Below are 22,949 nucleotides of genomic sequence, written 5' to 3'. Positions count from 1 at the left end.
TCAGTGGGCCTAATGTTCAAGCGTAAAAAAATGATGATGCCGGATAACCCTCTTGCCCAACGGTTGACGGCTGGGTTGTCAGAACTCATAGCCCGCCAACTACTGCCGTATAAACTGGTGGACTCAGAGGCCTTTCGCAAATTTGTGGCCATTGGAACACCACAATGGAAGGTCCCAGGAAGGAAGTATTTCTCACAGAAGGGCATCCCAGAGCTATATGGCCATGTTCAGGGGCAAGTGAATGTATCTCTGGCACACAGTGTCGGTGCCAAGATACATCTGACCACAGACACGTGGTCTAGCAAACACGGGCAGGGAAGGTATATCACTTTTACTGCCCACTGGGTGAATATTCTGACGGCCGTCAAGCATGTAACCCATGGCACCCGTGGAGATTTGGTTTTACCGCCACGGATTGCATGCAGGCCTGGCTCTTCTTCTCCTCCTCCTCCTACTCCATCCTCCTCTCTCTCCTCCTCGGCTGACTCCTCCTTTTCCGCTGCTAGCGTCTCTTTCGCTGCGCCGCCCAAGCTCCCCAGAACCTATTCAACATGCCAGGTGAGACGTTGCCATTCCGTGCTGCGTCTGTTGTGCCTGGAAGCCAAGAGCCACACTGGCCCGGCACTCCTTTCAGCTTTGCGTTCACAGGCAGATCAGTGGCTAACACCGCTCAGTTTGACAATTTGACAGTTGGTAAATATATTTCTAAAAATGAATGAGGCATGGATCTCGGAGGAATTCAACAGATGTGACCAGTAGACCATGTATATGTCTATAAACGATTTTTTTTAATCGAGCACACAGACCTTCTTTCTTCATTTGGCTCACTTCCTTGTCCAAAAAAAGCACACCGTACTATATGCTCGTACCCTCCTGTTTGAAGAGGTTGAGCAGTGTCATATTTCTACTGGGGCTGCTTATTATGAGGGGTTCCCACCATCCCTGTGCTGTGCTGACTTCCTCCTGGGGCTGCTTATCATGAGGGGCTCCCACCATCCCTGTTCTGTGCTGCCTTCCTCCTGGGGCTGCTTATTATGAGGGGCTCCCACCATCCCTGTGCTGTGCTGACTTCCTCCTGGGGCTGCTTATTATGAGGGGCTCCCACCATCCCTGTGCTGTGCTGCCTTCCTCCTGGGGCTGCTTATTATGAGGGGCTCCCACCATCCCTGTGCTATGCCAACTTCCTCCTGGGGATGCTTACGGTGCATGTGTCAGTGCTGTATATCATGGTGCTGGTGTCAGTGCTGTATATCACAGTGCTGGTGGGAGTGCTTTATGTCACGCTGCTGATGTCAGTGCTCTCTATCACGGTGCTGGTGTCAGATCACTCTATCACGGTGCAGGTGTCATTGCTGTATGTCACGCTGCTGATGTCAGTGCTCTCTATCATGGTGCTGGTGTCAGTGCTGTATATCACTGTGCTGGTGTCAGTTCTGTATGTCACGCTTCTGATGTCAGTGCTCTGTATCACGGTGCTGGTGTCAGATCACTCTATCACGGTGCAGGTGTCAGTGCTGTATGTCACGCTGCTGATGTCAGTGCTCTCTATCACGGTGCTGGTGTCAGATCACTCTATCACGGTGCAGGTGTCATTGCTGTATGCCACGCTGCTAATGTCAGTGCTCTCTATCATGGTGCTGGTGTCAGTGCTGTATATCACGGTGCTGGTGTCAGTGCTGTATGTCACGCTTCTGATGTCAGTGCTCTCTATCACGGTGCTGGTGTCAGATCACTCTATCACGGTGCAGGTGTCAGTGCTGTATGTCACACTGCTGATGTCAGTGCTCTCTATCACGGTGCTGATGTCAGATCACTCTATCACGGTGCAGGTGTCATTGCTGTATGTCACGCTGCTGATGTCAGTGCTCTCTATCACGGTGCTGGTGTCAGATCACTCTATCACGGTGCAGGTGTCATTGCTGTATGTCACGCTGCTGATGTCAGTGCTCTCTATCACGGTGCGGGTGTCATTGCTCTATGTCACGCTGCTGGTGATCATCTCCTGCACCCTCTTCTTTGCCTACCCTGACCTTCCCTCTCCTCCATTGCCTTCATGCGCTCCACAGTCCTGAATTGTCACAACAATTTCACATATAAAAAAAGAATGCTTGTAGTTGTCGATCCCAGATTCACCTCATACATGTGTTATGTCATTGGCCATGTGGTGGGACTATGTTTGCACAGCTAGTAATTATTTTGTGGCTGCAAATTTGACCTGTAAGTTTGCAAAGTTCGCCTCCCATTGAAGTCAATGGGGCCCGCCGCAAACGTTACGGTTCGCGAATGATCGGCCGCGTTCGCGGTCCGCGTTCGCGAAACGTCCCATCGGAAGTTCGTCCATCACTATACATCACCAGAAAAGTAGTAGCAACTGCACTATGGGTGCACTTTACTGTGTACACCACCAGAAGTCTAATACCAACTATGGGTGCACTGTATGTATTGTGTACACCACCAGAAAAGTAGTAGCAACTGCACTGAGTGCACTTTACTGTGTACACCACCAGAAGTCTAATAGCAACTATGGGTGCACTGTATGCCCTTGTACACACAATCGGAGATTCCGGCGGAATGTGTCCTATCATACCGTTTTGTCGGATAATCCGACTGTGTGTGTTATGCATCGGACTGTTTCTGTCGGAATATCCGTCGGACCCAATTTTCCAACTTGTTGGAAATATTTTCTGACAAACTGGTCCGATCGGACATACTCCGATCATGTGTAGAGAATTTTGATCGGACAAAGTGCCACGCATGCTCAGATCAAATTCCTACATCAAAGCTATTGGCTACTAGCGTGAAAGTAGGCCCATCGTAAACGAAATCAAGTTCTGAACGATTGGATTTTCCGACAACTTGGTCCGACCGTGTGTATGCAACGGTAGGGGTGAACGGTATTGTGTACAACGACAGAAGTCTAATAGCAACTATGGGTGCACTGTATGTATTGTGTACACCACCAGAAAAGTAGTAGCAACTGCACTATGGGTGCACTTTACTGTGTACACCAACAGAAGTCTAATAACGACTATGGGTGCACTGTATGTATTGTGTACACCACCAGAAAAGTAGTAGCAACTGCACTATGGGTGCACGGTACTGTGTTCCCCAACAGAAGTCTAATAAAGACTATGGGTGCACTGTAGGTATGGTGTACACCACCAGAAAAGTAGTAGCAACTGCACTATGGGTGCACTGTGTGCATGGTACTGTGTACTGTATATTAGAAAAAGTATACCAGGAATGGCCTGCAGTCAGATATAGGCTTGGCTACGCTGGATGCAGTATATATATATATATATATATATATGTATATATATATATATGTATATATATAGAAAGGCCAGTATGGTGGCCTGAAATTATGGGAGGAGCCCGGTGGTGTATATAACCTGCCGTCCGCCCATCTTCCTTGTCGGTTCCGGTGCGCGATATCTGACACGTCAGATATCAAGGGCCGACTATCCAGATCAGACGCAGCGAGCCTGTTCGGCGGTTCCCGCGTTTTCGTCTTCAATTCGACAATCCCGTCTCGTCCATCAGCGTCCGTAGGTTCGTCGTCGCTGTACCCATCGAATTTGTCGCTCGGGCCGGCTGTCGCAGGTAGGGCTTCGGCACCCTCTTTTATTACGTTTTCGATGTACCATTATTTTGCTTGTACGCACAAGCCGCTCTGTTCTGTCATATCGAATGTTTCGGTGGCCTCGTACACTTGTCACTGTATGCTACTTTCGACGTAGGCGTTGTCATCATTCGACACGTTCGATTACGCCACGACAGGCGATTCATTCGCAGCTACGGCATTCGAAACCGTTCGACTGCCGTGCATTTCTATTGTAGCGGTCGAATCGTTCGACCCACAGCCGACTGCTTGTTACGACAAGGCAATCAGTCCGCACGTGTCGCTGCTCTGCTCCAGTTCGAATGTGTCTCTTCATTTCTTGCAATTATGTTATGTGTCTCATTTCACCTCGTTCAAACATTTCAGTCCCAGTCATTTCTGCTGCTCCAATATCATTTCTGTCACTAGTCGCGCTCCGTCGCGAATCCTGTCGCACCGCTGGTGCACCGATTCGCTTTGAAGTGCCCCAGGGTTCGGCCTCATTTCTGTACATGCTCCAGAGACGGAATCACTTGCAGGTTCACGCTCGGTCCCTGATTCTTGTCTTTGTCATGGCATATCATTTCTGTCACTTATTACGCTCCAATTCGAATCCTGTCGCATTCCTCTATGCACCGATTCGTCCTGGTGCGCCCAGCTGCTACGCCTCATTTCAGTACATGCTCCAAAGACGGGATTCATTTGTTAGGTGCATGGGCTCGTCTTCTGATTCCAGTCTTTGTCATGGGTTTCATTTCATTTCACCTATCACGTTCCGGTACGAATAGTCATGTTCATGGACCAATTCGTCTCGGCGTGCCCCAGGAATGGCCTCATTTCAGTACATGCGCCAGAGACGGATTCATTATTTGCTACCATCGGTCCACTCGTTGAATCTTGTCTCTGTCATGGGATATCATTTCTGTCACTTATTACACTCCAATTCGAATCCTGTCGCATGTTACTATGCACCGATTCGTTCTGGCGTGCCCAGCTGCTACGCCTCATTTCAGTACATGCGCCAGAGACGGATTCATTATTTGCTACCATCAGTCCAGTCGTTGAATCTTGTCTCTGTCATGGGATATCATTTCTGTCACTTATTACACTCCGATTCGAATCTCGTTGCATTTATTTGATGCACCAATTCGTTCCGGTGTGCCCAGCTGCTACGCCTCATTTCAGTACATGCTCCAAAGACGGGATTCATTTGTTAGGTGCTTGGGCTCGTCGTCTGATTCCAGTCTTTGTCATGGGTTTCATTTCATTTCACCTATCACGTTCCGGTACGAATAGTCATGTTCATGGACCAAATTCGTTCCGGCGTGCCCCAGGAATGGCCTCATTTCAGTACATGCTCCAGGTTCCGCTTCGTGCTCGGTCGCAAGTTTGTGGCATGGCGATTCGGATCTCTGTCATGGCAGATTCACTCATTTCACGGTCACGTGTTACTTCCCGCTTCTAGTCCAGTTGGTTTTTCAACGTTGGATTCTTATCGGGGGGCCTTGCTCATCAGCCTCATTTCACTAAAAAAAAAAAAAAAAAAAGGAGGGGAAGGAAAAAAAAAAAAAAGGGAAAAAAAAAAAAAGGGGGGGGGGGGGGCGATTCAGGGGGGTGGGAAAGAGGAAAATTTATTTCCTTCCTTGGTGTCGTTTATCTCGTGTGTGACGTCTCACTTCCACTGTTAGCTAGCCTTCGTCAGGTGGGAGTCTCAAACAAACTTCACCTTCATCTCCTCAGGTCAGTCGAGTTCAGTAGGTCCAGCCTGCACCTGGTCAGACGGTGCCTTCTTAGGTAAGCATAATCATCTAGCGGGAAATGCCCTTCAGCAAAGCTGCCTTCTTTGAAACAGGTATTTCTTTAGGAGTCTCCAACCAGTTGTAATCCATCTCACCCCTTATAGGTCCGTATTAGGAGAAAGAATCGCATCAGAGGGCTTGTGGCCTCGTCAGACCCAATTTCCGCCACCATGTCCCAGGCCGGCAGCGAGGACCTCACGGCTCCATTGTCTCCATCCGGTTCAGAGAATGGCAGCCAAAGGGCCTTCAGAGCTTGGACCATTCCCAGGCTAACAGCCGAGCTAAGACGCAGGGGTGTCCCCTTCCCAGCAACAGCCAGAAAGGCAGAGCTTTTCCGGCTCCTGTTTCCTCCTCCCGCGGCGGTGGAGGCTTCTACTCAGCAGGCCTCCTTAGGCTCCATCGCCTCTTCTATCTCCCAGCTCCACACCCTGGTGTCATCTATCACGACCTCGATGACAGATCTGCAGGGCCGAGTAGCCCTCCTCGAGACCCAACCCTCTGTCTCTCCGCCTGTACCAGCGTCCCTACCAGTTGTGAGCCCTCCTGCAGGTATCCCCGGAGCTGCACCGATAGTGTTCCCATCGCATATGGTGTCAGCAAACATCAGGAAGGACATTTTAGAGGGAAAGGACGTCAATTTGGCTTCCTTGCTGATCTCAATTCATGAGCTGGCAGAGAATAAAGCCTATACTTGGGGGGACGTATCAGTGGTCCTCAAAGCTAAGGACTCCAGATTAGATAGGAAGCTCTCAGTTACTGAGTTTACCTTAGCTTTCGGCATGATGAGGGACATCATTTGCTCGGCCTCCCCTGGCAGGAGGGAGGAGCTGGATCGGTACCTCCATGTGGTAGTTGACCTGGGCTACAAATACGGCGGATCTTCTTTTTATGACTACCACCGATCCTTCTCCGCTAAAGCAGCCGCCAGGCTTTCCCAGTTCCAGACCCCTACGGATTGGAGCACAATGGACACAGAACTGTTCTGCCGCCACTTCGCGGGGCTTCGGTCCCCTCTGTGTACAATCTGCCAGTCAGCAACACATACTGCGGCCTGGTGCGCTACCTCAGTGGCAGCCCCGCCCTTCGTCGGCCCATCTACCTCGGGGGCCGCTCAGGGCCTGCAAGTGCCAGCTCGCCCGCCACAGACCGATAAGCTAGGGCGCCCAGTTAAAACCATGGGCGGTGCTTCGATCTGCAATAATTATAACAGTGGGTCGTGTAATTTCAGCCAGTGTAGGCTGCTCCATGTGTGCACCCAATGTCATAGAGCTCACCCCCGGCTCATGTGTGAGATCAAGCAGCTCAAAAGGTCCTGACTAAGCCGGCTCAATGTGTCGTGGCTTAGCGTCTACCTATCCAGCCACCCTACCCCCTCACTGTCCACCTTCCTCGTCCAGGGCTTCACGGAAGGCTTTCACACTGGACTCATCTCTCTCCCTCACGTCACACACGAGTGCCAGAACCTCCGCTCAGCAGCCACGGATGAGCTTGCCATCGACCAACTGCTGCAATCTGAACTAGATCAGGACTTTGTCATCGGCCCTTTCATACAGCCCCCATTCGTCACCTGGCGAGTCAGCCCTATTGGGCTTGTCAAGGGCAAGTTCTCTAATAAACTCAGATTGGTTTATGATTTGTCAGCGCCTCATTCCTCTACGGTCCCCAGTCTCAATTCCCTTATTCCCTCTGAGGAGTTCTCCCTTAAATATGCATCAGTAGACATGGCCATCCAGGCCATTCTTAAGACAGGTACAGGTACCTGGCTCTCCAAGGCCGACATCTCAAATGCTTTTAAACTTCTTCCTATCCATCCTTCCCTCTGGTGCTGGCATGGAATCAAGTGGAGGCAGCAGTACTACTTTGCCACTAAGCTCACGTTCGGGTCCAAGAGTAGTCCTTGGCTCTTCGACACCTTCGCACAGGCTCTTGCTTGGATCTTGTTACATGTAGCCCAGTGTCGGGAAGTCATTCATTATCTGGATGACTTCCTGCTGATAGAGCCGCCCGGCTCTCCCCCACAAGATCTGGCTAAGTTGAGGGGAGTCTTCGGTAACCTTAATGTCCCCATTGCGGAGCACAAGGTGGAGGGTCCGTCGCAGGCTATCACCTTTCTCGGGGTCAGCCTAGACACTAACACCATGCAGGCCAGCCTTCCCCCGGATAAACTGACCCGCATCAGGACGGTCCTGAGGGACTTTACTCATGCCAGGACTTGTACCAAGAGACAGCTCCAGTCCCTCCTTGGTATGCTCAATTTTGCTATGCGCATCATCCCCCAGGGGCGCTCGTTCGTGTCACGCCTGCTGGCCTTATTATCCCACTCTCAGGACCCGGAGCAAGTACTCAACCTGGATTCCGCGGCTATTGCAGACCTAGCCATGTGGGAGGAATTCCTGTCCTCCTGGAACGGAGTGTCCCTGTTCGTCCCCTCCGTGTCCGCCCTGTCACCTCGGGTGGTGACCGACGCAGCGGCCTCCACGGGCTTTGCGGCTATTTTTGGCAACCTCTGGCTCGCAGCCCCCTGGCCTCCACAGATACTGGCTATTCCTGGCTTCACTGAGACGTCCTCCCTGTTTGAGCTATATCCCATTGTAGCCGCTGCACACACCTGGGGCCGCAGCTGGTCAGGCCAGACGGTGGTCTTTTCTACAGATAACCTGGCCACTGCGGAGATTGTCAATAAAGGCAGGTCCAGATCTCTACAGATTATGTCCTTCCTGCGGCGACTGACCCAGCTCTCATTATTGTTTCAGTTCAACCTTCATTGTTCTTTTGTCCCCGGCAAATTTAATCAGGCGGCGGATGCCCTCTCCCGCTTTAACTTTGTTTCGTTTTTTGATCAGGTACCCGGAGCCGGACCAACTTCTGCAGCTATCCCGGACTGGTCTCAACTGACATTGGATTAGCCCCGCACTTGTCAGCAGCGACTCAACTTATTGATCACTCCCTCTCAGACAATACCCGCAAGGCCTATCAGTCGGCCTGGAGGGCCTTTACTCGCTTCATATCGTCCCACAATACAGAGACCTCCCGGGTCAAGCAAGTCCTTGCCTTCCTTTCCTACTGCCATTCGGACTTGGCATTATCGTTCAACACAATCCGATTGTACTTGGCCGGGGTACAACACTTCACGTCCCTCCAGGACCCTACTAAGCCCTCCTTATTCACCTGTCACGCCGTCCGGGCACTCATGCGCGGCATTCAGAAACGTCGGCCGGTTTCCAGCATCAAACGGCTGCCTATCACGGGCGAAGTATTCAGGGACATGTCAGACATTCTGGCCTCCTCACCTTTCGGTCTCCATGTCAGTGTCGTCCTGCAAGCAGCCATACACCTGGCCTTCTACGGCTTCTTGCGGCCAGGCGAATTTACCTGCAGTAGCCCCTCGGCACGTATGCTGTGCAAACACCATCTAGTAAGGTTTGAGGACCATTTCATCCTACATTTAGCGGTCTCAAAGACACAGCAGCTTGGCCCAGGTACGGACATACATCTCTATAAGACCCACAACCGCTGGTGTCCGGTCGCTGTCCTCACCCGCTTGCTGACCCTTTTGGCCGATCAACCAGGGACTGGCCCACTTCTCCCCTTTCACTCCAAACCTCTCAACGCAGCCCAGTTCATGGAGCATGTCAGGATACTCCTGAGCATCCTTCACCTCAATCCTGCGCACTACTCGGGACATTCGTTTCGCATCGGGGCAGCTTCAACAGCCTCCCGCCAAGGGGTCCCGGTCCACGTCATCAAAAAGTTGGGTAGATGGAAGTCCTCCTGTTTTGCCCGTTATGTACCCAATCCGCAAGTTGAGATGGCTCAGGCCTTTGTCAAACTTACCCAGTAACAATCTTGGTTCAATAAAATGCATCCCCTACCTGAGTGTTTTGCCCCCTTATTTTGGTATACCGTACGTTAGACCAGGGCACACTTTCAGGTCCATTTCAGGTAGCGAGTTTATGTTGTCCTTGTCTATCATCCTTGTCCGTATCGGTCAGAGGGCTCTTCACCATAAATAGAAAGGCCAGTATGGTGGCCTGAAATTATGGGAGGAGCCCGGTGGTGTATATAACCTGCCGTCCGCCCATCTTCCTTGTCGGTTCCGGTGCGCGATACCCGCCCACCCGTCCCCTTTTATCAGGCCTTCACTCTAGCATACTCCTCATATGAGTACTCATTTCACCCATTTCATATTCATTTCATTTTAGGGTATGCCCCCTTATTTTGGTATACCGTACGTTAGACCAGGGCACACTTTCAGGTCCATTTCAGGTAGCGAGTTTATGTTGTCCTTGTCTATCATCCTTGTCCGTATCGGTCAGAGGGCTCTTCACCATAAATATATATATATATATATATATATATATATATATATATATGTATATATATATATATATATATATATATATATATATATATATATATATATATATATATATATATATATATATATATATATATATATATATATGTGTGTGTGTGTGTGTATATATATATATGTATATATATATATATATATATATATATATATATATATATATATATATATATATATATATATATATATACACACACACACAGTGGCGGCACAGTGGTGTAGTGGTTAGCACTCTCACCTAGTAGTAAAAAGGGTCACTGGTTCAAATCCCTAATCCCAATCCCAACCACAACACTACCTGCCTGGAGTTTGCATGTTCTCCCTGTGCCTGCGTGGGTTTCCTCCAGGTACTCTGGTTTACTCCCACACTCCAAAGACATGCAGGTAGATTAATTGGCTTCTGTCCAAAATTGGCCCAAGTATATGAATGGGGACTATGGATTGTGGGCTCCTTGAGGGTAGGGACCAATGTGAGTGTGCAATGTATAGGGGTAGACACTCACTCAGGTTGGACTGGTGTCTTTATTCAACCTTACTAACTATGAAACTGAGGAATAAAAAAAAGTGAGGCTGAGGAGGCCACAATCTCAGGAAAGGGTGCCCCAATTAGAGCCCCCTTTTATCATTCTTGCTGGAGAGGAAAATATAAACAAACACAAGTGTGTAAAAAATGTAATCAAAGAGAAAGAATAAAAAAAGAAATAGCTCAAGGTTTGCAAGGGCTAATGTTAGGGTCAAGGTAAGGTTCAAAGGTCAAGGTTGGGGCCAAAAATCCCAATCACCTTTTTTGGGTAGAATTAAAAAAAATGTAATTAGTATCCATGTCAGTTAGTATCAGTATGTTTTAGGCAGGATAAAAAAATGCTAAATGTGCACCATTGTTTCTGGGCTGTACTACGGGCACAAACAACCAACAGACAAATATGTGGTAAAACTGCATCAGGAGGAGAATATATATTTTTTTTTCTCATTTGGAAAAGTTTTCACTGGATAATAAAAAAAACAAAAACAAGGCATATCCATTACCATTTACCACCTAAGCCCTTGTACACAAGGTCGGACATTCCGATGGAAAATGTCCGATCGGACCATGTTGTCAGATTATGCGACCGCGTGTGGGCTTCATCTGACTTTTTCCGTCAGAATGTCCGACCAACAAAGTTTGAGAGCTGGATATAACATTTTCCGACAACATCATCCAGTCGGACTTTGTCCGATCGTTTGTAGAGAATTCCGATCGGACACGCATGCTCAGATCAAATTCCTAGACCAAAGCTATTGGCTACTAGCCTGAACGTAGTCCTGTCATAACAAAATAATGTCATCACTTTACGAACGATCGGATTTTCCGACAACTTTGTCCGACCGTGTGTATGCAACACCAGTTTTGGACAAAATCTGTCGGAAAAAATCTGATGGATTTTGTTGTTGTAATGTCCGACCGTGTGTACGGGGGCTAAAGAAAGCCCAATATGTCCTGAAAAAAACACCTGGATACACAAAGTAGCTTTGTTGATATTTACAGTTTTACTAACACTGCCAATGTTGCAAAATGGTACTTTGGCAATTTAACATTTGTTTTATCCTTAATCGCTAAGGGATTTAACCTGTACAACTGCAAAATGTACGTTAAAGCTAGAGTTCAGCCGTACACTGAGCCCTCTGAGTAAGTTTTTTATGCAACATTTTTGGGTTACCCTTGAGGTGCTTCCAATATTCCGAATATGTACTCTTTGAATGAATCACACAATCTGTTTTATAAGCTCAACAAATTTTGTTAGAGGTGAGTTGATTCATTTCTCAAGATATATCCATAGGTTGTAGGACATTGTTTCCGGTAGAGATGTTCCACCAATGTGTTGCTTCCAGGTACAATAGATTTACCTTCTTTATTCATGAAATTCCAAAGATGTAAGCCATAGGAGTCAGTAAAAGTTGGCAAATCTTCCCAGACTACAAAGTACCTTCTCCATGCTGGATACGGGATGGGGTAGAAACGTTGAGGATGAAAATAACTGATGCTTGCACACATGACGTCATCTATAGAGTTAAATACAGGTATGGCACACAATTTCTTCATAACACGTGTGACAACCCCCGGCCCTTGGTGTCCCCATATCTCTCCCCTGTAGTTATTAACAAAGTTCTCCATAAACTGCCATGCCAACTGGTGATGTGAGGAGAGGCCCAAAACACCACTGCTAATAACCGCGTTATCCTGAGTTGCTACAAAATGGTCTTTGGGTATTGGGCGAAGTGAGATGACATCTGTATCCGTGTAAATCCCACCGTATTTCCAAATTAGGGCAAACCTACAGGCATCTGAGCTCACATGGGACCAGTAGACTTCTTTTTCAGGATTTATCTGGTAATTCAAAGAAATACATTTAAAATATATTTTAGCTTATAAATTAAAAAGTAGCTTTTCTGTTACAAAAAAACAATAATGTCTTCAACAATGCTTTCTCAGTTAATATTCTTTATGGCCCATCATATAGCAAGCCAGAGTTCTTGTTAACTTCATTAAAACTCAACTCATAGGGGCAGTGGCGTAACTAGAACCTTCAGGGCCCTGATGCAAGAAACCATGAAGGCCCCCCCTGAACCCCAGCCAGGGCCCTTCCCTCCGAGTCCGGCGGTGGAACTCCAGGGCGTGGTCACAGGTATGACCTTTGTGAGCCCTGTAGTTCCACCACTGGTATCAGTAGTTTTTTTTTTATTAGTTTTTTTTTAGGTGCCCCATTGAGGGACTGTCCCTAGGCAGGATGGGATCCCCGTCCCCAGAAGAGATGAGGTCCTTTTCTCCCGGGCAGATGAAGTTACTGCCCCCAGGTGAGAAGGGGTCCCTGTCCCCAGGGGGAGATGGAGGGGGTATGTAATAGTGTGTGGGGGATGGGGTCCTCTCACTCACCATGACCAAGCTGCAGGCCACGCACTCATCCATGTGGGCCTGGGCTCCATCCAGTGTGCTGGATGGGCGGTCAGCATATCTCCCAGAAAGACCTTTCATCATCTGTATATGATGGGGAAGGAGGGGGGCTGGCAGACAAGCCTGAAGTGTAATCCGGGGAGCCGTCTCTCATAGGGCTGTACTGCATCTGTGTGCTTAAAGTTTGTTTGCCCGGGAGAAGTATGCAGTGCAGTGTGGGCTGGACTCGGGGGGGGGGGGGCAGGACTCTGGCTGGGGAGAACAGACATCGGACTGAGCGGCAATGCATGGAGCAGGAGAGGGGTACTCTGAGGAGCCGGCCGAGGTCACAGGTCATGCGGGGAATGCACAACTAAAGAGCAGCCAGTGCGATAGTCGAGCATGGAGCTCTGCTAGTCACCCTCCACCACTCGTGTGCATGGTGCACTGGTACCCTTAGCTGCCTATGCTGCTGCCGGCCATGTGTAGAGGGGGCTGCGACTGCTGCACCCCCTATAGTTACGCCCCTGAATAGGGGTTGATTTACTAAAGGCAAATAGGCTGTTCACTTTGCAAAGTTCAGTTGCACTCTGCAAGTGTAGCTGCTCCAGAACATAGAAGTCAGCAGTGTTTCTGCTCATTTACTATCATCCACTCATGTGCAAGCAAAAAAGCTGCTTTTTAATCTTCCTTGCATGTGATTGGGGACTTTTTGTAAAATTAGGATTTACCTAATTTGCTAATCTCTGGAGCAACTGCACTGTGCAAAGTGCACAGTTTATCTTTAGTAAATCAACTTTACAGTCTCCAGTTTGGAGTTCATGTTACACCTCAGGCTCAGGTCGAGTTCACACACCCTGTATTGCCAAAAGTATTAGGACGCCCGCCTTTATACGCGCATGAACTTTAATGGCATCTCAGTCTTAGTCCGTAGGGTTCAGTATTGAGTTGGCCCACCCTTTGCAGCTATAACAGCTTCAGCTCTACTGGGAAGACTGTCCACAAGGTTTAGGAGTGTGTCTATGGGAATGTTTGACCATTCTTCCAGAAGCGCATTTGTGAGATCAGGCACTGATGTAAGACGAGAACGCCTGTCTTTGAGCCTCCGCGCTAAATCATCCCAAAAAGTATTCTATCAGGTTGAGATCAGGACTCTGTGCAGGCCAGTCAAGTTCCTCCACCCCAACCTTCTCATCCATGTCTTTATGGACCTTGCTTTGTGCACTGGTGCGCAGTCATGTTGGAACAGAAGGGGGCCATCCCCAAACTGTCCCCACAAAGTTGGGAGCATGAAATTGTCCAAAATGTCTTGGTATTTTGACGCCTTAAGAGCTCCCTGCACTGGAACTAAGGGGCCAAGCCCAACCCCTGAAAAACAACACCACACCATAATCCCCCCTTAACCAAATTATTTGGACCAGTGCACAGAGCAAGGTCCATAAAGACATGGATGAGCATGTTTGAAGGGGAGGAACTTGACTGAGTCCTGACCTCAACCCATTAGAGCACCTTTGGAATGAATTAGAGTAGAGACTGACCTCACAAATGTGCTTCTGGAAGAATGGTCAAACATTCCCATAGACACACTCCTAAACCTTGTGGACAGCCTTCCCAGAAAAGTTGAAGTTGTTATAGCTGCAAAGGGTGGACTAAGATGGGATGCCACTAAAGTTCATGTGCGTGTAAAAGAAGGCATTCCAATACTTTTAGCACTATAGTGTATGTGCGGCCATGGTTTACAGCCCCGGGTCCTGTGCATTTCTGTTCACTGGTTCAGGTGCAAATCAGGTCCGAAATTTTACCTGAATTCGCATCAGAACTGGACCCAAAAACGCCCAGGACCCTTTTGAAAACAGCTGTCCTTTAAGGTGGAACTATGGAAAAACAGATAAATAGACAAGATAAATGAGGTCAGGGGCGGCTGGTGGTTTTTAATTTGGGGGAGGCGGCAAACAACCAACCTCCCCCGCGGAAACTCAAATCCCCTCGCGCTGTCTTCTGGTTGGTCTACCCCATCTAGTCTGTGGACATCGAGCTTCCGAGGAGCTACAGCAGGGATCGAGCATCGGTAGAGTGGTGGAGGGGATCAGGCATCCATGGAGTGGAGGCAGGGATCAAGCATCCAGGCATCGGTGGCTCTTCTCCTCTCTTCTGCTGTGCGTCTCCTCCCCTCCTCCTAAATGGCCAATAGGATCGCCTGTCCTTTCAGCCAATCGGGTGATGGGTATCAGACCCGCTTCCCGATTGGCCGGGAGGAGGATAAGTGTTGCAACAGCGAATATTCATTCTCTGTTGCCAGATAACTGGGTGGGATCGGAGTGCACTCTCTGCATGTTGAGCTCAGCCTATTTTGAAGCCTATTAGAGCCTCTGGCTTCTAATCAGGTACTTAAAAAGAAACCCTGGCTGCTGTAATGCATGCATCCAGTGCCCTGAAAGGGGCCAGACACATGAATATGGTGTGTCCATGGTGGCAATGGATAGTTGAATGCTATGCATGAATCTATCCATTGCATATAGGGGGTGGCCTGGAGAGAGGGGGCAGTGCCAGGGCGCCCCTAATGGACGGGCCACCCCTGGACAAGGTAGATAGATGAAATACATCTATAGGAGCTATTTTACCTGTGAAAGAATTTGTATTTCTATCCATTCAGTACTGAGATCTACACTCTCCTAACAGATGACCCACTTTTCTGATTAAAGATGAACTCTATGCTGCGTGATGGGTGTGTGTAAATTTTCATGACACAATCGATAGAAATACAAAATCTTTAGCAAGCAAATCAACTCTCACACATGTATTTTGACAATAGATTTATCTTTCTTTTCTTACATCAGGGGACACAGAGCTGTAGTACTTACTGCGTGGGTTATATTGGCTTATCAGGTGCTGGACACTGGCACGCCCCTTAAGGTGTGAACTTCCCCCATATAGCCCCTCCCACTACTGGGGGTACTCTGTTTTTTTGCCAGTGTCTAAGGTGTTGGGCACATGTAAGGATGTGTGCACAGAGCTCCACGGGCAGTAATCCTTTGATGAGAGCCAGCCATTCTGACCGAATCCAGTCTGATTTCTCCGTAATGGATTAAATGAACAGTACCAGGGCCTTGTCCTCCGAAGACACAAGGTTTTGCTTGCGAATGCTTTAAAGCTGGGCCCTGGGATCCAGTACTTTTTGGTAGTAAGGCCAATAAAAGTTTACTGGCAGGGTCTTCTTGCAGGTCCAGGATTGCGGGATTACCTGAGTGTACCCCTGTTCCTGAATGTTTCCTTTCAAGGTCTCGGAGCCTACCATGAAGCAGGTGAAGATTGGGGTTTTTTTTTCATTAAAACCTCCTCCGGCTGGAGATGCCTTTCCTATCCATGCATGGCTAAGAAAGCTTATGTACGTAGAGTGGGAGCATCCGGATAAGCAGTTTTATCCTCCTAAGAGGTTTGCCAAACCGTATCCTATGGAAGAGAATTTCTATAAGAAATGGGGGATTCCAGCGTTTGATGCTGCGATTACCTCCGTAAATAAGAATCTCACATGTCCGGTTGATAATGCACTCATGTTGAAGGACTCAGCAGATAAGAAGCTGGAGCACTTTTCTAAGAACTAGGTGGCTTTAGCAGGTTCAGCAATGCAGCCGGTTCTGGCCACATGGGGTGTATCCCAGGCCATTAAAGAGCAATTTGAGGAGATGCTTACATTTTTACCTGTTGACCAGGTTCCGCTGTACGCTGATTTAGCAGACAAACTGTATTTCACAGTAGATGCTATGAGAGATGCGTCCATTCAAATTTCACGTCTGATGTTGGGACTAGTGCATTCTCACAGAGTTCTCTGGCTTAAGAGTTGGTCAGCCGAAGCACCGCGTAAGAAGCTCCTAGCCATTTTCCCTTTTCATGGTGAATGGCTATTTGGAGAAAATTTGGATAAATACTTACAAAAATATTTCCAATGGCTAAAGCTCTCTGTTGCCAGGAAAGAAGAAATTTAGACATTTCTCATTTAAGCGAGCCTCTTCTCCTGTATCAGGGACATCAGCCACTAGGCAGTCTCAACGGCCTTAGCCGTCAGGTTCAGGGGGGAAACCCCGGGGATGGCACCAAGGTCAGAAAAGATCATGGGGAAAGAAGCCCACCAAGCAGAGTACTAAAGCCTCCTTATGAAGGGGCGCCCCCTCTCGCTTGGGTGGGGGGAAGGCTCCCGCAATTTTCAAAGATCTGGCAGGAGCAATGTCAGGACAAATGGGTGGCTTCTGTGGTGTCTCTAGGTTACAAACTAGAGTTCTGAGTTTTGCCATCTCCCCGGTTTCTAAGGCCAGGGGTTCCCAAGGACCCAGAAAAGAAGAAGGCTCTCCTTCTAGCACTGGACCATCTGCTAGCCAAGGCAGTCATATCAGATGTTCCCTTGGATGAACAGGGCACATGTTTTTATTAAAATCTCTTCATGGTCCCGAAACCAAACAGGGAAGTAAGATCTATTTCAGATCTCAGAGATCTAAATCAGCACTTGTGCATCCGATCCTTCTGCATGGAATCAATTTGGTCTGTAGTAGCCATCCTCCTAGGAGGATAATTTTTGGCTTCAATTGATATCAGGGATGCATATCTTCATGTGCCAATATTCCCGCTCACCAGTGAGTTCTATGCTTCGAAGTAGAAAACCGTTCTCTTTCAGTTCGTGGCCCTGCAATTCGGTCTAGCCACAGCTCCTCGAGTATTCTCAAAGATTCTGGCTCCTGCTTTAGCCAGGTTAAGGGCTCAGGGCATAATGGTCCTAGCCTATTTGGATGACCTACTTTTAGTAGATCATTCGGGTTCCGGGTTAGACCACGGTCTGGTGACAATGGTAAACTACCTGGAATCTCTAGGCTGGGTTCTCAAACTAGAAAAGTCGTCCTTGTGGCCATCAAGGAGAGTACAGTACCTGGGACTAATCATAGATACCAGGCAGGGAAAGGTATTTCTACCTCCAAAGAGAATCAGTTCCATTGTAGAACTAATTCACCTCATCAAGGCAAAGAAAAAGCCTTCAATTTGGTTGTGCATGAGATTATTGGGGAAGAGGCCATCCCTTACACACAGTTTCATTCAAGATTACTACAAAGCGCAATTCTGTCAGCCTGGAACAAAAAGGTTCAGGCCTTAGATTTTCCGATTCAGCTTGCTCCCAAAGTACGTCAGACCCTGAACTGGTGGCTGATATCCAGCAACCTTCAAAAGGGAAGGACATTTCTGCCTTCCACCTGGAAGGTAGTAACCAGAGATGCCAGTCTTTCAGGCTGGGGAGCGGTCCTGGAAGAGGATTCTGTCCAGGGAAGGTGGTCCAGGCTGGAAAGGACCTTGCCTATCAATATTTTGGAAATTCGGGCAATCCATCTGGCTTTAAGAGCCTGGACAGCCAGACTGAAGAGCTGTCCTGTCAGGATTGAGTCTGACAATGCCAAGGCTGTGGCTTACATCAATCACCAGGGGGGCACGAGGAGTCATGCAGCCCAGAGAGAGGTGAATCGCATTTTGTCTTGGGCAGAACACAACGTTCCTTGCCTATCGGCAGTGTTCATTCCCGGTATGGAGAATTGGCAGGCGGACTACTTGAGCTGCCAAAAACTGTTTCCAGGAGAGTGGTCTCTTCACCCTGACATCTTTCTTGCAATATGTCAGAGATGGGGTACCCCGGACAAGGACCTGTTCGTGTCCAGATTCAACAACAAAGTCGACAACTTCGCGTCAAGGAGAAGGGATCCGCTAGTTTGCGGAACAGATGCATTCTTCTTCCCATGGGATCAGTTTTCTCTGATCTATGCATTCCCTCCAGTTCTGTGTCTTCTTCACAGGATCAGGCAGGAACAAAGGGAGGTGATTCTCGTGGCCCAGAAGGCCTTGGTTTGCCGAGATCATAAGGATGGCAGTAGGAGTTCCCTGGACTCTGCCATTACGGCCGGACCTTCTTTCACAGGGTCCGGTATTCCAGCCTACCTTACAGACGCTAAATTTGATGGTCTGGCTGTTGAGACCCACATCCTAAGGGGTTGTTGATTATCTCCTTCAGTCATATCTACCTTGATTAATGCCAGGAAGCCAGCTTCCAGGATCATCTACTATAGAGTCTGGAAGGCATATGTTGCCTGGTGCCGATCTAGGGGTTGGTACCCCAGGAAATATGTTATAGGTAGAATTCTTGAATTCCTACAGATGGGATTAAAGATTAATCTGGCCCTGAATACCATCAAGGGCCAGATATCGGCCTTCTCAGTGTTCTTTCAGCGGCCTTTAGCTTCTCACTCTTTAGTGTGTAGCTTTGTGCACGGGGTAACAAGGATCAGTCCTCCGATCAAGACATCCCTAAATCCTTGGGATTTGAACTTGGTCCTGTCAGCTTTACAAAAGCAGCCTTTTGAACGTTTATAGGAGATTCCCTTGGTTCTATTGACCAGAAAGATAGTATTTCTGGTTGCCATTTCTTCTGCCAGAAGAGTTTCTGAACTAGCGGCTCTATCTTGTAAGGAGCCATATCTGATTATGCATAAGGATAAGGTGGTTTTACGCCCTCATCCTGAATTCCTGCCAAAGGTAGTGACAGGGTTTCACTTAAACCAAGATATTGTTCTTCCTTCTTTCTTTCCAGAGCTCCAATCTAGGGAAGAGAGGTTGTTACATTCCCTTGATGTAGTAAGGGTGGTCAGAGTGTATTTAAAGGTGGCCGCTCAGGTTTGTAAGACAGATATTTTGTTAATTCTGCCGGAAGGTCCAAAGAGAGGACAGTCAGCATCTAGATCCAATATTGCCAAGTGGATTTGTCAAGTCATTGTGCAGGCTTATGGTTTTAAGAGGAAAATTCCTCCTTTTCATATTAAGGCACACTCTACCAGGGCGATTAGTACCTCCTGGATGGTGCATCATCAGGCATCTGTGGCTCAGATCTTTAAAGCCGCAACATGGTCTTCAGTTCATACATTTACCAGATTTTATCAAATCGATGTTAAGGGTCAGGAGGATTCTGCCTTTGGGTGCAGCGTACTGCAGGCTGCAGTATAAGTCCCCTGACTTCCTTTTTTGTTGTGTCTCCCCCCCTTCAGTTGCCATTGCTATGGGACATTCCACGTAGTAAGTAGTACAGCTCTGTGTCCCCTGATGTAAGAAAAGAAAATAGGATTTTTAAAACAGCTTACCTGTAAAATCATTTTCTTTGATGTACATCAGGGGGACACAGAGGTCCTTCCCTTCTTCTTATACACTTTGATTGCTTGGCTACAAAACTGAGGACTCCCAGTAGTGGGAGGGGTTATATGGGGGAAGTTCACGCCTTAAGGGGCGTGCCAGTGTCCAGCACCTGATAAGCCGCTATAACTCACGTAGTAAACACTACGGCTCTGTGTCCCCTGATGTACATCAAAGAAAATGATTTTATAGGTAAGCTGTTTTAAAAATCCTATTTGTCTGGAGGTCCACTTAACAGTGAACCTGTGTCCTAATCATGCACATAAATGCATTTACATATCCTAGTTAAAAGAGAAGTATGGCAATCGTTTTTTTTTTTCTAATCGGTCCATTGCTGCGTCTGTCCCCCGCTGGCTCTAAACTGAGAACTTATTAAAGGGGACTCCCGGATTCTGATAAGCCCCCCGCCCGCAGACCCCTGACAACCAACGGCCAGGGTTGTCGGGAAGAGGCCCTTGTCCTCATCAACATGGGGACAAGGTGCTTTGGGGTGGGGGGCCTGCAGAGCGCCCCTCTTTCCCCAAAGCACCCATCCCCATTTTGAGGGCATGCAACCTGGTACGGTTTAGGAGGGGGGCACTCGCTTGTCCCCGTCCCCTTTCCTGACCATCTGGGTTGCGTGCTCAAATAAGGTTCTGGTATGGACCTTGGGGGGACCACCACACCCCTTTTCCACGTAGGGTGTTCCCCTTAAAATCCATACCAGGCGACAGGGCTTGCAAGGTGTCAATCTTGCCGATAAAAGCGGCGAGATTGACTTCCTTTTCTAGTCCCGTCGTAACTCATCACATTCAAAATGAACAGACTTTAGTCCATGGGTGGGCAAGTCCGTTCATTTGGAAGTCCGTTGTAACTCCGTCAAAAGTCTGTCGGGAAGACTCCAGACCTAGTCTGCCAGAAAGTCCGGTCATGTGAGGGCAAGTGCACTCATTCGGAAAGTCCATCGGAACTCCACCGGAAGTCCATCGGGAAGGCCGTCAGACCTAGTCTGCTGGAAAGTCTGGTCCCGTGTATGCGGCATTACAGGAATCAATGAGCTGTAATGTGTAGTGACCTCTAGCAACCAATGAGTGAGTGGTAATGGTCTGCCACTCTTTCATAAAGACCAGATTTGTGAAGCTCATGACTAATAGTTGTCCTGTGGACAGATTTTCCCACCTGAGCTGTGGATCTCTGTAGCGCCTCAAGAGTTACCATGGGTCTCTTGGCTGCTTCTCTGATTAATGCTCTCCTTACCCGGCCTGTCAGTTTAGGGGGACGGCCATGTCTTGGTAGGTTTGCAATTGTGGCATACGCTTTCCATTTTTGGATGATGAATTGACCATTGATCCATGAGATGTTCAAAGTTTGAGATATTTTTTTATAACCTAACCCTGCTTTAAACTTCTCCACAACTTTATCCCTGGCCTGTCTGGTGTGTTTCTTGGTCTTCGTGATGCTGTTTCTTCACTAAGGTCCTCTAACAAACCTCTGGGGGCTTCACAGTACAGCTGTATTTATACTGAGATTCAATTACACACAGGTAGATTCTATTTTCTGATTAGGTGACTTCTGAAGGCAATTGGTTCCACTAGATTTTAGATAGGGGTATTGGAGTAAAGGGGGGCTGAATACAAATGCATGTCACACTTTTCACATATTTATTTGTAAAAAAATGTAAAACATTTATCACTTTCCTTCCACTTCACAATGATGTGCCACTTTGTGTTGGTTTAAAATTTTAAGGGGTGTAAATACTTTTTCAAGGCACTGTATATGTGAGATCTAAGCAGTGCTACATCTGACTTCTAATCTTACTGGATTTGGAGGGAGATTTACTGAAGTCACTATTGTACTGGACACCTTGAGAAAACAAACCCTTGCCTCTACCAAGATGGCTGCTTCCACATAGTGCTGAACAAAGCATAGTAGTCCAGTAATGGGGAAATATCAGTTGCTGGGAGACCACAGACAATATTGGTGACTTGCACTCTTATGACTTTTTTAGGCACATATTTTAGAGTTCAGTTCCTCTTTGATACAGCTAATAATGTTATTAGGATTTGCAACAGTTTCCACATGTTATTGAGCTTCCTTATCTGCATGTATCCAAATTTTTTACTGTGTTTGCTTTCCCCCGAGGTACCCCAATCCGTCTCTAACATACCTTATCAAACCACGACTTAAGTGGTGTATTATTAAATAACTGATTCATTCTTAGAGGGAAGAGATAAATGTTGCTATAAGATGACAGGGTTGGAAATTGTTGTTTTGCTCTCTTTTCATCTTCCTCGGTAGTAATGTCCTCCAGTCCTTTCATGAAGAAGACCACCGGTCGGTCAGGGTAGACTCGTGCGGCTGATTCAATGGCACAAAGTACCAGGGATGGTGGATTCATTCTGTCCGTGGTCTCCATAAATAAGATTCCATTTCCTTTTCTTAGAATGGTGGAAGCACTGAACGAATTGGCTCTGTTTGAGATTACAAAGTACTTGGAAAGGAGATCCAAAATTAGACCACGTTTATGTTTAAAAGAGTTCTGGCTAATATAGGCTATAGCCACTGCCATAACGAATATAGTGCATAATTTTAGTTGTTTCAGCATGACTGTGGAATACTATGGTTGAGCTACAAGAAAAAACAGAATTATATTAGATAAGATCCAATGATCACATTTATTAAAGATAAGCATACAAAATGTTTGGGTCAATGTCTATTGCAGCAGGGCAAGAAGATGTAGTATCACAGCAGTATGTTTGTTCCTGAGTATATCTACACTCAACAAAAAATAAATGAATTGCAGTTTACCAATCCCTATAATGGATATAGTGGCTACATTAATTTTCTTTTTTAGGCAAGTACAGGAAAATTAATATTATACAGGATTTATATAGCGCCAACAGTTTGCACAGAACTTTACAACATGAGGGCAGACAATACAGTTACAATACAATTCAGAGGGCCCTGCTTGTTAGAGCTTGCAATCTAAAAGGGAGCGTCAAGTGATACAAAAGGTAATAACCATGGGGGGGTAAACTGATGGTGAAATGCCTATTAATCCTGCCAGAAATCCAGTGTCCT

At 47.4% G+C, this 22,949-nt stretch overlaps 1 protein-coding gene across 1 annotated transcript; it reads right to left on the bottom strand.

Moving 5' to 3' along the window:
* Nucleotides 1–11,280: 11,280 nt before the first annotated feature.
* On the bottom strand, nt 11,281–22,490 carry LOC143990335 (alpha-1,4-N-acetylglucosaminyltransferase-like). Its single transcript, XM_077490379.1, has 2 exons — nt 22,036–22,490; nt 11,281–12,137 (listed from the first exon to the last, which is right to left on the bottom strand). The coding sequence occupies exons 1-2, from the start codon at nt 22,471–22,473 to the stop codon at nt 11,550–11,552; spliced, it is 1,026 nt and encodes a 341-aa protein (XP_077346505.1). The 5' UTR covers nt 22,474–22,490; the 3' UTR covers nt 11,281–11,549.
* Between the last annotated feature and the right edge of the window lie 459 nt (nt 22,491–22,949).

Source organism: Lithobates pipiens, unplaced genomic scaffold, assembly GCF_037356315.1.
Source record: "Lithobates pipiens isolate NorthernLeopardFrog02 unplaced genomic scaffold, aLitPip1_a1.2 Scaffold_18, whole genome shotgun sequence".
NCBI classification, from domain to species: domain Eukaryota; kingdom Metazoa; phylum Chordata; class Amphibia; order Anura; family Ranidae; genus Lithobates; species Lithobates pipiens.
The sequence above is the reverse complement of the archived record's forward strand: the minus strand, read 5'-3'. Positions and strand labels throughout refer to the sequence as shown.